Source organism: Elaeis guineensis, chromosome 8 (assembly GCF_000442705.2).
Source record: "Elaeis guineensis isolate ETL-2024a chromosome 8, EG11, whole genome shotgun sequence".
Lineage (NCBI taxonomy): Eukaryota > Viridiplantae > Streptophyta > Magnoliopsida > Arecales > Arecaceae > Elaeis > Elaeis guineensis.
Genome location: NC_026000.2, coordinates 20063128 through 20077620, shown reverse-complemented (window position 1 = coordinate 20077620; position 14493 = coordinate 20063128). Strand labels below are relative to the sequence as shown.

The 14493-nt window shown below is 36.2% G+C and overlaps 1 protein-coding gene and 1 long non-coding RNA gene across 4 annotated transcripts; both read right to left on the bottom strand.

The window, feature by feature from the left end:
• Window positions 1–5855: 5855 nt before the first annotated feature.
• LOC105049974 (protein TIC 20-v, chloroplastic) lies at window positions 5856–6965 on the bottom strand. The gene has a single exon (XM_010929815.4). The coding sequence runs from the start codon at window positions 6828–6830 to the stop codon at window positions 6222–6224; it is 609 nt and encodes a 202-aa protein (XP_010928117.1). The 5' UTR covers window positions 6831–6965; the 3' UTR covers window positions 5856–6221.
• A 4443-nt stretch (window positions 6966–11408) lies between these two features.
• LOC105049972 (uncharacterized) lies at window positions 11409–14273 on the bottom strand. Of its 3 annotated transcripts, none has more exons than XR_012143480.1 (5): window positions 13388–14273; window positions 12514–12619; window positions 12221–12424; window positions 12049–12136; window positions 11409–11669 (listed from the first exon to the last, which is right to left on the bottom strand). It is a non-coding gene; the product is annotated as an uncharacterized lncRNA (long non-coding RNA). The 3 variants fall into 3 exon arrangements; XR_012143481.1 differs by having other exon boundaries at window positions 12514–12579; XR_832922.3 differs by lacking the exon at window positions 12514–12619.
• Window positions 14274–14493: the final 220 nt, after the last annotated feature.

Below are 14493 nucleotides of genomic sequence, written 5' to 3'. Positions count from 1 at the left end.
GGAGCCTCGTTGAGACTACAGTCAAAGTGCCCATATGATTGAAACCATTTGTACAACTTTAAAGTTTGTAGACAGTTGGACATGTTGCCAGTCCATAACAATTTTAATTTTCAGGGCCTTCAATATTATTACAATTATATACGCTGCTAAGCTACTAAAGGATGCTCAATTATAGTCCGGGCAGGATATTTGGGTCTGGTACAAATAGCAAGGTTTCAATAACGCCTGCATTTCAGATAACAAATATGCCTCCAAACAATCATGTTCCATCCCAACGACATTTCTGAACATTATTTGCCAATTTGGCCTGGACTGGATTTATTTGAAAACAAGATATTAGCTACTACGACGGCTGTTATTAACTGTCATAATAAGAAAATTAGAAATAAAAAGTAAGTTTATTTAAAAAATTACCATACCCTGACTATTTTTTCCCCAATAGCAGGTTAACTGAATGAAAAGTAACAGTAACATATAACAGTTGTTATAATAGTATAGCCTCGATGTCGAAGGTTTTATTTCTGAACTAAGGTAGACATAAGGATGGAAGGTTCCCTGGAGAGCTTAGACTATGTAGTATACGTAAGTAGATATTGCCACATGCACCCTACCTTCTAGTGCATTCACGTTAATAGACCAAGTAATTAGACACTCCAATAAATAAATAAAAGTAATGAAGAATGGCATATAACCTCGGCAGCATTTCATCCATATCATTTCAGATAAATGTGTTCCATTGGTCTGCTTCCGAACAAAACTTTTCATACTCAAAATGCGAGCAAGCTGTTCCAGATACCGTCCAAACCAAGGATTGTCCTTAAAATCAGCATTACAGTTGACACAATAAAGACTTATTATTTTCCAAAAAAAAAGGTCAATGATTTACGTAAGCAAGGTAGTTTATAGAATTTCTTTCAGTGCAAATTAATGCATTGCTTCATAAAGTTGTCCTCAAGTTACAATGAGTGATAAAACCTAGCGGTAACTCAAGGAGGATGACATTTTCTCTGATTTTAGTACCAGGCTTATCCATTAGAAAGGCCAAGCCAAGATTTTTTTTTTTTTTTTTTTTTTTTAAATACCGTAGTAGAAAGAATGATGCATATACATTGATTTTATATCAAACCAGAAAGAGAAACGTAATTAAATTCCTGTTTTTCTCAGTTATGTGCCGGTCAACAAGCTAACAGAAATATAATGATCAACACCATTTTCTTTAAAAGTACTGGATATTTGCTTCTTCTAGACACAGCAGTTTCCAGTCTAGCAAATCTGACCAAGTATCTCTTCAACCAATAACCTTTTTCATATCCTTGCAATAAGAGGCCATCTATCATTTACAATATCATTGTTAATCCATATCAGCTGGTGAACCCAATTCTACAGACAAGAGAAGTAAATTTGTACTCTTGGGGAAGAACATCCTCACATTTTTCATGTGAAAATTTCCGGACCTACCACAAACACCATCAAATGAAGATCCTGATTGGCCTCAAAAACTATGATTAATGAGATCAAAGTGTGATATACTTGATCATATCAGTGTTGAGTAAAAAAAAATGAGTACATACAGTAGCTCCTCCCATTGCTCTCAATAAAGAATATGTTTGACTTCTTTGAAACCTTAAGTGCAATCATCTATGTAAAATGTCTACGTCAAATGTAAATGAGAATCCTAGCACAATTGGTACAAGCTCATTGGTCCTTATCAAAGGCAGGTACATTGAAAGTAGTAAAAAGAGAAACTTAAAATCATGTGTCTCCTTCTCCATCAAAGGCTTCTTTGATCTCACCAACTTCTTTAACCTTCCAATCCGAATACAAGTCTTGAGACCCTCTGGCTCCAGGACTATCCACGTCTAACATTACATACACTTTCAGATCACCTCAAATATGTCCCTGACTAAATTCTCAGAAGCCACTTCTCACCTGCCTCTCATACCTATTTTTATTATTCATCCTACCACTATTGCAGCATAATCCACCTTGGCATGCCCATCTTATTCTTACAGAACCTAGTTCAAAAATACATAGTGCATTATAGACGAGTGAGAGACAACTGTAGTAAAAAGTTCCCTTAATTTCTCAATAGTGCATGACACCTGTGGGGTATCTCCACTCCATTCACTCTATCTTCACCTATTTGAGAGCAATCTCAACATATTTTTTCCATCCTCGTATCCTTTCATAGACTAGAAACAAGGAAGCAAAATCATATGTCTGGGAATATCTTGTTCCTTGACTAGAGAATCCTCATCCCAATCATATTAACACCAAAGCTAGATTCATAAACCTTTTCTCCTCTCATGGTTATCGTTCAAACGTCCGTCAACTATCTACAGAAAATCATGCTTTTCTATATAACTTAATTTAAGAATTAAGAAACCCTTAAACAAACCTAGTCTTTCAGTAAGCTGCCATGCAAAACTTAGTAAACTGGTAATAATGTTATCAACCAAATGGGAAACATAGTCAGCCAGAACAAGGTTTAAAAAAAAAAAAAAAAAAAAGCTCGGTACTCAATTAGTGAAATCTGCAAAATCATTGCTGTTGGCACTGGTGTCAATTCTATCCAGTTATAGAGCCTATTCCAACAATAAGTACCATCAACCAGACCCAAACAGAAAGCTTTTTCAGTGGTCATCAAAAAGCAATATGCTTTGGCTTCAGGATCTTTTTGGTACCACTTTTGTTGGATTGTCACTGACATTGTTGTTGCTTGCCCAAATTGCAACTAACAATCTTGGAACAAGCCTCTTGGCTGCTGAAAGATCAGAAGTAAAAAGTCTCATATCGAATATGACCAGACACGTACTTTCTAATCAAATGACATAAGGAAAATTATGAATCCTGTCCACAAGATGTCTGTGCCAAGCTTTTGCCATTAGTGGTACATTGATGTGTCTTCGATGTTAATATGCATATAGAGCAATGGTGGAGGTTGCTTCAACAAACTGAACTCTTTTAGAAGACCATGAAGAACAATCAAATGACTTCTGAAGATACATCTTGATGAAAGAATTATTTAGATTTGAATAAAGAAACCCATTTAGATGCAATGAACACAAATGTGTCATAATATCTTATGAGCCATAATATGTCTACACATGCTTCTCACTGAACAACCAATGAGTAGAAGGGTTTTACTTTGGTTCCTTTGTATATTTATATGTTTATTATGTCTGCTAAAACTAAAGCCTTTCATTTGCAATAGGGGAAAATTGGTATTTACCTTGTTCTCTCATTTGACCAATTAGTGATTTAAGTAATTTTAATTTCTCTTGGCTTAAGAGAGGAATCAATCACCTATCTAGTGCTGTAGCTCCACCATTCCTTCATCATACGATACAAAATTGAGATATTACAGTTTGCATTCATTATTCTTTCTCACTTTTGTCTCTCTTGCATTTTATTCTTCAAGAACTCATTGAACAACCGCAGACCTGCCATTGCTCCCCCCTCCCTCTCCTCGCTGTTCCCAAGCAGTCATCTCAGCATTCATTCCCTCCCTCCCTCTCCTCCCTTCTCTCTATGTGTTTCCAAGACCTTGATGCCTACCCACTTTCCTGGTTTTAGTCTGAGAGCTAAAGAGGGCTGGGCATAGAACTAATCAGAGACCGTGAGCCACATTTGGCCACAGCTAATAGCCTAGCAAGCAAATTAGTGGGGGAAAGTGGGGAGGAGGGAGGGAAGGATTTTTTTTCTTTTTTTTTTTTTTTGTAGAGGGGAGGGGGGAGGAAAAGACAGACAGACACACACATGCAAACGCGCGCGCGCGCGCGCGCACACACACACACAGAGAGAGAGAGAGAGGAGCCAGAGTAGATGTTGTGGTGATGTTTCTTCTGTCTAGAGTTGTCAAATTGCATACCACGGAGTTCATCAACAGTTGGAAAGGACATCGAAAGCCAAAATCAAATCAACACCATTTAGATACCTTTCAATGTATCACACAAAGCAACCAGTTCAAAGTTTAAATCCTGCTTAAAAGATAAAATGACATAGAAAAAATTCTGCACGCTAAAGCATCTCCCTAACTAGAAAACCTCCATATTGTCAAAAAGGAGGGGATAAGTGATCATGGACCATAATATGACATACTCAATCTAACCAGAAGAATCTTTGTTAAGGACATAAAAGCATTTTTGAGATTAAAACAACTGATAGATTGAGAAGCTCACCCTTGACACAACTCTTTTTAAAGTTTCTTCCACCAAGAAAATAAATTCGAACAACTTAATTCCCTCATATTAATCCAGATTAGAACATGATGATGAGATAAGAAGGGAGGATTGTATCTTTTCATAAAAAATTTTACTCTTTCATCAGAAAGAGTGAACAAAAAAGACAAAACTCTCCAACGATATATCTTCTTCTTGATATGTTAATCCATTTGAGAGTGTTCAAAATCACATGTCATAAGCGAAAATCCTATATCATAATGCAGCATATCACCTTTTAATTTCTCCAATCTTGCATAGCCTGCTTAATGTTATTTCTCATTCATACTGTCTTGGAGAAGAAATTTTGCTCATGCCCAAAAGAACTAACTTGCTCCAAATACTGAAACAAACTCACATTAAAAGGCATTTGAAACATACTATAATGATGCAAAAGAAGAGAGAATATAAGAACAAAGAAGGAAGAAGTTTGGAGGATGGCGAGAGAAGGGAGGGAGATCCTCGACTCAAGCAACATGAGAGTTATCCACTACATGCTTCAAAGCTTCACCATACAAAATATAATGAAATCCAACTCCCTACAACCTTAACATGTTCCTTATGCAGATTTTACTAAGACCCAAATTATATCTAGACCTTTGGATATAGAAGCCAATCACCATCATTAAAAGTAAATCAGCAACCTTATAGAACCATATAAAGCAAGTTGACACATTTAAAAACAAATAAGGCAACAAAAGTCTGTTATGCCACCCAGCTTCCTAAGCTCCCAAAAGTCTTGTTACCTATTCAACGGTTCAATATTTAATCCATAGCACGATGTACCCTCCATAAATGACTAGAATTGTTTTGGAAAGCTATCAGGAAGTACAAACCCCAGCCTACATTCAGGGGCAAGGGTTTGTCTTTCTAAAATGGGGCACTGGTATCCATTCATCTCTCTTCCAGTGAATAACTTAGCCAGCCTATGCCCATGTTCAGCAAACAAGGTTTATATTGCCTTTAATCACTTCAATGCTAGCTTAGCCAAATATAAAGCTCAAATATGCAAGATGGTATTATCAGCATCCAGCAAAACTTACCACCAGCATCCATGAATGCATATAGATAACCAGTATAAACAACAGAAGATGCATTTTATTACCATAGACATGAAATAGACAAGATTCTTAAACAAATAACTTCAAGCATCTTGTGAAATGAACTGACAATATTTGCTGAGAAGAATCCACTTCCCTGGGAAAAGATGACTACTTTAGAAGGTGATATAACTATTGACTAGAAACAAAACACAGTAGTACGAGCTAACCTACATGGCAGAAATCCAAAATAATTCATATTTGTTCCAAGGAAAAAATTCTTAAACATATGCTTCCAGTTACACATACACATCAATCATCCAAGACAATGGTTTGTAAGCAAACTTGATGAAACGTCATTAATTGTTAGTGTTACCTTTGAGGGAAGTGCATAACAATCCAGCGTATGTCAATTTGCAAAAGGGAGTGCACAAGGAAGAAAAAATAATAACCATCACTACAGTCCAAACCATCAAGCCGAATTTAACCTAACTAATAGTAATTACTAAACTTCGAATCCCAGAACTAAAAACTAGAAATGGCATGTAAGAACGAGCAACCAACAAAGACACAGATCTTCCAAACCTCATCCATCTCAACCTGGCAGAAGTGCCAACTCTCCCCAATTTATCACTACTATTAGCAAGGAGAAGGGATTTCCCCATCCCTATAGAACAAAAGAGCTGAATTTTCAGTTTAGAGTATGGGATTGATAAACCAGCAGCAATACAACAAGAATCGACAAAACAACCCAACCCGTCTCTCAATTCCACCCAATCTCATCGCGAAGCAACATTTTTGGGGGGAGGGTTCATCAAGAGGCAAAATGAAATTGCTCTCCCTCCAATTTCCCACCATTATCAAGTATCGACCCAAGCCACCAATTAGAGGTCCAAAAAAGCGTTCAAGATCGAACCTTTCCTAACCGGAGCAGCTAGAAGAGAGGAGGGCAGCGGGAAACTCACATGACCTGCCGCTCGGCAGCCTCGGCGACGATTGGCAACCTGGGGATGTGGCCCAGGAGGCAGGAAGTCGATCCGTAGACCAAGGAGACCAGGAGGAAGAAGAAGACGGTGCTGTCGACGCTCTGAAGTAGTTCAAAGCCAAGGCCTTCCCGGAGGTTGAAGGTGCGCTCGAGGAGATCGGGGAAGATGAGGAGGACGTCGAGGACAATGGCCTGCATGGTGTTGAAGCGGACGTAGTGGCTGAAGGCGGACGGATTGCGGACGATGGCGAAGTAGAGGGTGAGGAAGAGGAGGAAGCCGTTGAGGGGGGAGGCGCGGAAGAGGTGGATGGCAGGGAGGAGGGGCTGAAGGAGGACCTGGAATGCCGGGAACTGGGTCAGGACGTAGCGGCCGTACTGGACACCGTCAAGGAAGGGGTAGAGGTAGCAGGCGGCGGCGAGGAGGCGGTCGGCGGGGTCGGCGCCGGAGTTACCGTTCTTGGCCCGAGACGCGACGGCGAGGCGCGGCTGGCGGCGGAGGAGGAGGTGGGGTTGGGAGAGGGTTTTAGGTGAGAAGGAAGAGGGGAGAGGGCTAAGAAGGGATAAGGAGAGGAGAGAAGAAGCCATGCTCTCTCTCACGATCTCTGTAGCTGCGATATCGATCGCCGGATAGGGTGGGAACTGGGATAGGAGGCCAAAACGCCGCGATCTATTGCTGCCCGGATGGAGAGTGTCCAGGCTTACCTAACCGACGACTCCGCAATCTTTTGTTCATCCGGGTCAGCTCAATGTTCTAACTTGGGTTGAAAACATGTCGCTATGATTTAGGTTAGGTCAATATGCACTTGGATTTGGGAAAAAAAATGTCATCGGGAGATGGATTAGCCACAAAAAGAAAAACTTAGAGCCTATTTGGTATTATTATTATTTTTATTTTTTTTCTTCTGCAAATTTGTGTAAGATCAAGTAGAGATTGACGTTTAACTCAATTATTATTCCTTGCATGGATGTTCACTCTTTTATGAAAGTAATGAATCTTTGTTACAAAAAACTCTCAGACGTTTAACTCAATTATTCCATCATTTTTCAACCAAATATTTTTTGAAACGCTTAGATTAGGTCACTTTTAAAAGAAGAAAATAGGTTATATGAAAAGTTAGTACGCAACTTCTTGCCTTCTAAACCTATTTACCTTACTTAATCTTGGAATAAATTACTTTATCATTTAGGAGAAGATCAATCTATTTTGGAGTGAGGAGTAGCAAGTAAGTTAGCCCATTTGCTTTGAGTTAACTTGCACTTAAGTATAATTATTCCATCCTTTTCCAGCGACATGCTTGTTGGAGCACTTGGATTGAGTCATTTTTTTAAAAATAGTAAAATAGGTATTTCAAACAAGATGGTACACAACCATTTACTTTCTAAATCCTTTTATTCTATTTAATCAAAAATAAATTACTCTACCACGTAGGTGCAAGAACTTTATTTTCGAGTAAAGAGTAGCAAGAATAAATTGACACTTCAAGTTTGCCTATTCCGCTTTCAAATGCAAATGTTGGAAAAAAAAAAAAAAAAAAGAACAAAAGAGTTTCATCATGTATGTTGCCTTATCTAGTCATTTTTCTTCTTGGATTTCTAGAAACAAAACTGAAAGACCAAAAACAAAAGCATACAGAACAAGCCCTTAGTTGACAAAATTCTAATCTGATTTATGCAGCAGGAGAGTCATGGGATTTGGATGTTGCATTGGCTTTGGATTGGCCACACATATTGCTTCAAAAAGATATGTTTGGTATTGATGATCTGAGATATCAGACCTTGCATTATTGCAAATCACATCATTGTTTATTTTCATCTTTGCACCCCACCCCACCCCGACCCCCGCCCCCACCACCTCCCACAATATATATATCGGCATGAATTTCAATGCAATACTAAAAAGTAACAGCCAGGTTTGGGAGATGTTAGGCTGAACTGGCATTATTTTAAAAAAAAAAAAAAAAGAAATGCATTGAATGGAAAATGGGACTCACACATCTTTTGCTTGGATGAAGTAGAGAGTTTGGAAAAAAAAAAATAAAGCAATGCGTTAATGGGGATGGGACATAAAAGAGAAGCTCTCTGGTTTAGCCTACGTGAGGTGAGATGGCATTTGAAAATAATAAAAAGAAACTTTTCTCTCTCTTGTCGGCAAAAAATATTTCATTCTATCTCTCTCTCTCTATTTCTCATCGGCAGAACACCTCTAAAAACCCCTCTCTCTCTTTTCGATACAAACACCTCTGTTTCTCGCTCTCCATCTCTCTCTCTCTATTTCTCATCGGCAGAACGCCTCTAAAAACCCCTCTCTCTCTTTTCGATACAAACATCTCTGTTTCTCGCTCTCCATCTCTCTCTCTCTTTGATGCAAATATCTCTCATTCCTATTTTTCACTCTTTCTTGCCAGCAAAATACATTTCTTCCTCCCTCTCTCCTTCTGTTCCTTTTCGGAAGAAACTTCTTTTCCGTCTCTCTCCGATGTAAACACCTTATAGCTCTCTCTCTTTCCATTGCAAACACGTCACTAGCTCGTTCTTTCCATCACAAACACGTCGACGGCTCTCTCTCTCTCCATCCAAAAGGACTTCATCTAAAGATTCTCTCAGGATAAACAACAAGAGAGAAGGATAAACACTAAGTCCTATAGAACTAAACACAAACTATAGAAGGATAAACATAAACTTCAAATAATAAATACAAACATGCCCAAAATAAATAAAAACTGCCCAGGTTGCTCTCTGTTTTTTATAAACCCATAATAGGATAACACAAATAATCTCAGAATAAACACAAACTTCATATAATAAATAAAAATTATGTATAATAAATAAAAACTCTGGGACAATAAACAGAAACTGTCTAGGATAAACACAAACTCAGGATCAACAATTGAGTCATCCAAGGATCCTCCCAGGATAAACAATAAGAAAGGAGAATAAATACTAAATCCTACAAAAATAAACAAAAATTATCAGAGGATAAATATAAACTCCAAATAATAAATACAAACAGATCTAGAATAAACACAAACTGTCCAATTTGCTCTCTACCTTTTATGAACCCATAGCAAGATAAACACAAATAACTACAGAATAAATATAAACATCATATAATAAACAGAAACTATAAATAATAAAAAAAAAAATTAGATCAATAAACAGAAACTGTCTAGGATAAACACAAACTCGGAATCCAAAAGTTGAGTTATCTAAGGATCCTCCTAGGATAAACAGTAAGAGAAGAAAATAAACACTAAATCCTGTGAAAATAAACACAAACTATCAAAAAATAAATACAAACTCCAAACAATAAATACAAATAGACTCAGAATAAATACAAACTGTCAGATTGCTCTCTACCTTTTATGAACCTATGGCAAGATAAATACAAACAATCCAACAATAAACACAAACACTTTATAATAAATAGAAACTATAAATAATAAATAGAAACTCTAGGATGATAAATAAAAATTATCTAAGATAAATACAAACTCAAGATCCAAAGTTGAGTGATCCAAGAATCCTCTTGGAAAAACAACAAGAGAGGAAGATAAACATTAAATCTTGTAGAAATAAACACAAACTATCGAAACACAAACATAAACTCCAAATAATAAATACAAACTGATCCAAAATAAACATAAATTGCCCAAGTTACTCTCTACCTTTTATGAATCCATGATAATATAAACACAAACAATCTCAAAATAAATATAAATACTTTATAATAAACAGAAACTATAAATAATAAATAGAAACTCGGAAGCAATAAATAAAAATTATTCAGGATAAACACAAACTCGAGATCCAAAAATTGAGTGATCCAAAGATCTTCTGGGATAAACAATAAGATAGGATGATAAACACTAAGTCGTACAAAAATAAATACAAACTATCGAAAGATAAATATAAATTTTAAATAATAAACACAAACAGACTCAAGATAAATATAAACTGCCCAGATTGCTCTTTGTCTTTTATGAACCCATGACAGAATAAATACAAACTACTCCAGAATAAATACAAACATCATATAATAAATAAAAATTATGAATAATAAATAAAAATTTTGAGATGATAAATAAAAATTATTCAGAATAAATACAAATTCGAGGTCGACCCCTGCTAAGCAATAGGTACAAAGTTTGTGTTTATCCTGGACAGTTTCTGTTTATCATCATCGAATTTTTATTTATTATTTACAGTTTTTATTTATTATATGAATTTTGTATTTATTATGGGATAGTTTGTATTTATCTTGCCATGGGTTCATAAAAGACAGAGAGCAACCTGGATAGTTTATATTTATCCTGGACCTATTTATATTTATTATTTAAAGTTTGTGTTTATTCTCTGATAGTTTATATTTATTTCTGCAGAATTTAGTATTTATCCTCCTCTATTGTTATTTATTCTACAGAACTTAGTGTTTATTACTTAAAATTTATATTTATTATGAAATAATTTATATTTATTATGAATAGTTTCTATTTATTCTATGGTAATTCATATTTGTCCTCTCAATGGTCTCAAAAATAATGAGAAATAAGATCATAAACGCACAAGAAAAATCATTCCCCAATAAATAAGCACAAATTGACCTGGGATAACTTCGAATACAAAATCATCTAGAAAATAATTCTCACACCAATAGCAAAACTGAATAATTATTGGACTTGTCAATAAACATAAACACAACCTATAAAGAAACTTGAAACAATATAAAGAACAAATCCACATGTCCATAAATTCATTGCATCAATCATAGAAAATAAAGTTAATTCATGAGGGGATACAAATTCACCTGATAGAGCAAACTCAAATTTCTGAATGAATAAGATTAAAACTCAGTAATAATGACAAACACGATCCTAAATACACAACAAAAATCACTTCGTACAAAAAAGCATAAATTCATCTATCATAAGTTTGAATATAAAATCATCTAGAAACAATAATCACACCAACTCCTGAACTCCATAATTATCGAGCCTATCAATAAACATGATAACAATTTGTAAACAAATTTAAAGAATCACAAAGAACAACTTCAGATGTCATCAAATCCATTGCAACAATCATAGAGAACAAACTTAATTCATCTGTTACAAAATATTTTCATATATAGAAATAATAGTTTCATTGCAGCAATTAAATTATTAACAAAAAATTTTATACAATGTTTATTTACAATACATCTATATGTTTTGAAATATCACATAAATAGACACAGAGTCGAGCCAACATAGATATGGTCACAAAGATAGCACAAAATAACTATGATGATCCAATCTCATGACCCTTCATGATCATCTACGTAGCATATCTGGCACGTAACTCTAACACACGAACATCCGTAATTGTCATCCGGGCCCCGTCATCATATTCTTCATAAAATACATGACGTAGATGGTATAATCAGACCTACAAAATATTTCATACTTACTATCAATAGAATAAATAAATGATATGCTGATTAATTAGCATAGATCTGTGTTGGCACATATGGGACTGAAAATTAAAAATTCATTTTTTTTAATGATATAAGAGGCATAATGCATTATTTAGCATGGGGCAGTAGCAGACAAATGAGTCATTTTTGACATAGATTATTAATTGACACAGTGTATTACTTGGCATGGAGATGATTCCGCATGAAATATTAGTTGGCACAAACAAGCTTAGTTCACATACTAATGCATTATTTTGCACATTCAATTATTTCAAAAAAAAAAGCATCATGCCTCTTTATGTGTATAATGTAAAGAACATAAGAAACTAAATTATTGTAACTATCCAGCACCCTGCTGTGGGCAATCAACAAAAAAGAGTGGCCAGCTATCCATATCAATTGAGTAGACATCTCGTGCCATTTCAGTGAACCAGGTCACCTGCAAACATAAGATTAGAAATCAACCATATTGTTAGTAATACATGAGTATGCACAATATTTGATAAATATAGTCATTACTCACGAATCTTCTAGTGACGGCTCTATACTCTACACCACTCACAGATATGTAGTGTCTGAAATATGTGTCCTCTAAATCCATGATAAGCAGGTGCCAATGCGAAGATAAGCATATAGGCATGAATATCTGTTTGACTTCAGTCAATGAATGAGACATAAAGTCTCGTATAGCTTTATCGAGAGCCTTCCATGTGCCTAGCAATATGCTCTAACAGAAGAAAAAAATTAAAAGATATATTAAAGTACACAACACTAGACCAACATATGATATTGCATAAAAAAATATAAAATAATTACCATAAAGAAGGATCGCAACATAAAGGTAGACTCCAAATGTATTGAAAGATCAATCAATATACGCTACTGCAGGAAAGACCAAAAAAATATCCATGACTTGTATAGCCTGTTCCAAAAAATAGAAATTAACTTGTATATATCTTTGATTGTGTCAACTTAATACATGATACTTACATTATCGTCAATTAAATTTTCAGATAGGATGTCACGAACTTGCAACTAGTTGTTGAATTTCACTGGCATATTTTTGCAAACAAAGAATAAAACAATAAAATTTATAATGAATTTTTAAATTATTTGGCAAGGGCCAGTTGCAATATATGGTAAGGTTGTCAATCAAATATCGTCAGAGATGAAAAATAATTCATAAGTTATATATTATATCATCTTCTAATAAAATGATAATTTCAAAAGAAATTGACTGTGATATGATATTATGATAATATTTATAAACAAAATACTGATGCAAGAGTGTAAAGGATATGTTAACTGTTAAGTGTATAAGGACAAGATATCTAATAGCAGACAACTTTGAGGAGCAGGTGTTACGTTCTCCTAATATTTTAGTATTAGTTTTATATTAAGTGATGATACATATCCTAATTCCATCTGTATCTGTGTATATTTTGTGTATGTAAGTGGCTGTGTTTGTGTTTTATTTGGTGCACAAGCATAATATTTGGTAGTATACCAACTGACACCTTCAAGTCTTTCTAAACTAATTTCATGTATGAATGTATGAAAATAGAAGGCAAATAATAAAGAATGGTATCACAATTGGTATATGCATGGCCTTAATAGAAACTGCTACCTGAACTAAAATATCAAGATTATGTAATCAGCCAATATAAAAAATAATTTGCATAAGTAATACCTTCAGATGAAGTCGGAGGCTGCTGTGATTGAGAAACTCCTAAAAAATCCATAATGGGCCGACAGCAGTAGGTGATGGTGGTCGGATGGCTGCAGAAGTCTCAAGAAAAAGGCTTGATGGCCGTGGGGTGGTGGCAGAAATCATAAGCAAAAGGTGTGGTGGCGATGGACTAATGGCAGAAGTTATAGAAAGATGCGACGGGGTGGGGTGGGGCTTGGGGAAGTTCCAAGAAGGCCAACGGCCCGAGGAAGGGGGTGGTGGTTATTGGGTCCAGGGAAGAGCCACCAGTGGTGGATTTAGGAGAGAAGGGGGGAGAATGACAAGTGGATGGAGGATTTGGGAGGAGAGGATGATATCAAATGGATGGGGGATTTGGGAGGAGAAGAGGGCCGATGGGTGGGTTTGGGAGAAGATGAAGAGGGTCGGTGGGTGAGGGTTTGGGGGAAGAGGAGGACAGAGGGGTTAGGGGTTTGGGAGAAGTTTGGGAGGAGAGGAGGACAGCTTAGGGGTTTGGGAGGAGAGGAAGATGGCGGTTGAACGAAGAAATATCGGAGGAGATGATGACGGTGGTCGATGGCGGTTTTTGTGACTCGAGCACCTCATCAGCTTGGAAGGAGAGGAGAACCGCAGCTATCTCACAGAGAAAGAGAGGAGAGAGGAGGATGGCAGGTTGGGAGGAGAGGATGGTCGGCTGGATTTTTTGGAGAGAGGGAAAGACGGTCGGTCGGTGGGATTCTTTGGAGAGAGAAAAGAAGAGAGGAAAAAAAAGAGAGGAGACATGGGCTTGGAGAGAGGGTTTCAAATAGATTTTGAAAAGGAGAGAGAGGAGAAGAGATGGAGGAAGAGGGCGCACGCATGGCCGAACATCGCATCCCATTTAATGCATTCTTCCTTTTCTTATTAAACAATGCCATGTTAGCAAGACGGAAACCAAAACTCCTCTATTAGCTTTTATACCTAACTTTGAGATGCATGCCGATCTAATGGATAGAAAGTCAATCGGATATGGACTGAGATCCGATCAATTGGAGCTTAGTCTATCTCTATGCATGTGTGTGTATGTATGTATGTATGTATGTGTGTGTGTATATATATATTATGAAGGT

Coding starts and splice junctions, on each gene's coding strand:
- LOC105049974 (XM_010929815.4), bottom strand. CDS start 6,830: ATGGCTTCTTCTCTCCTCTCCTTATCCCTTCTTAGCCCTCTCCCCTCT.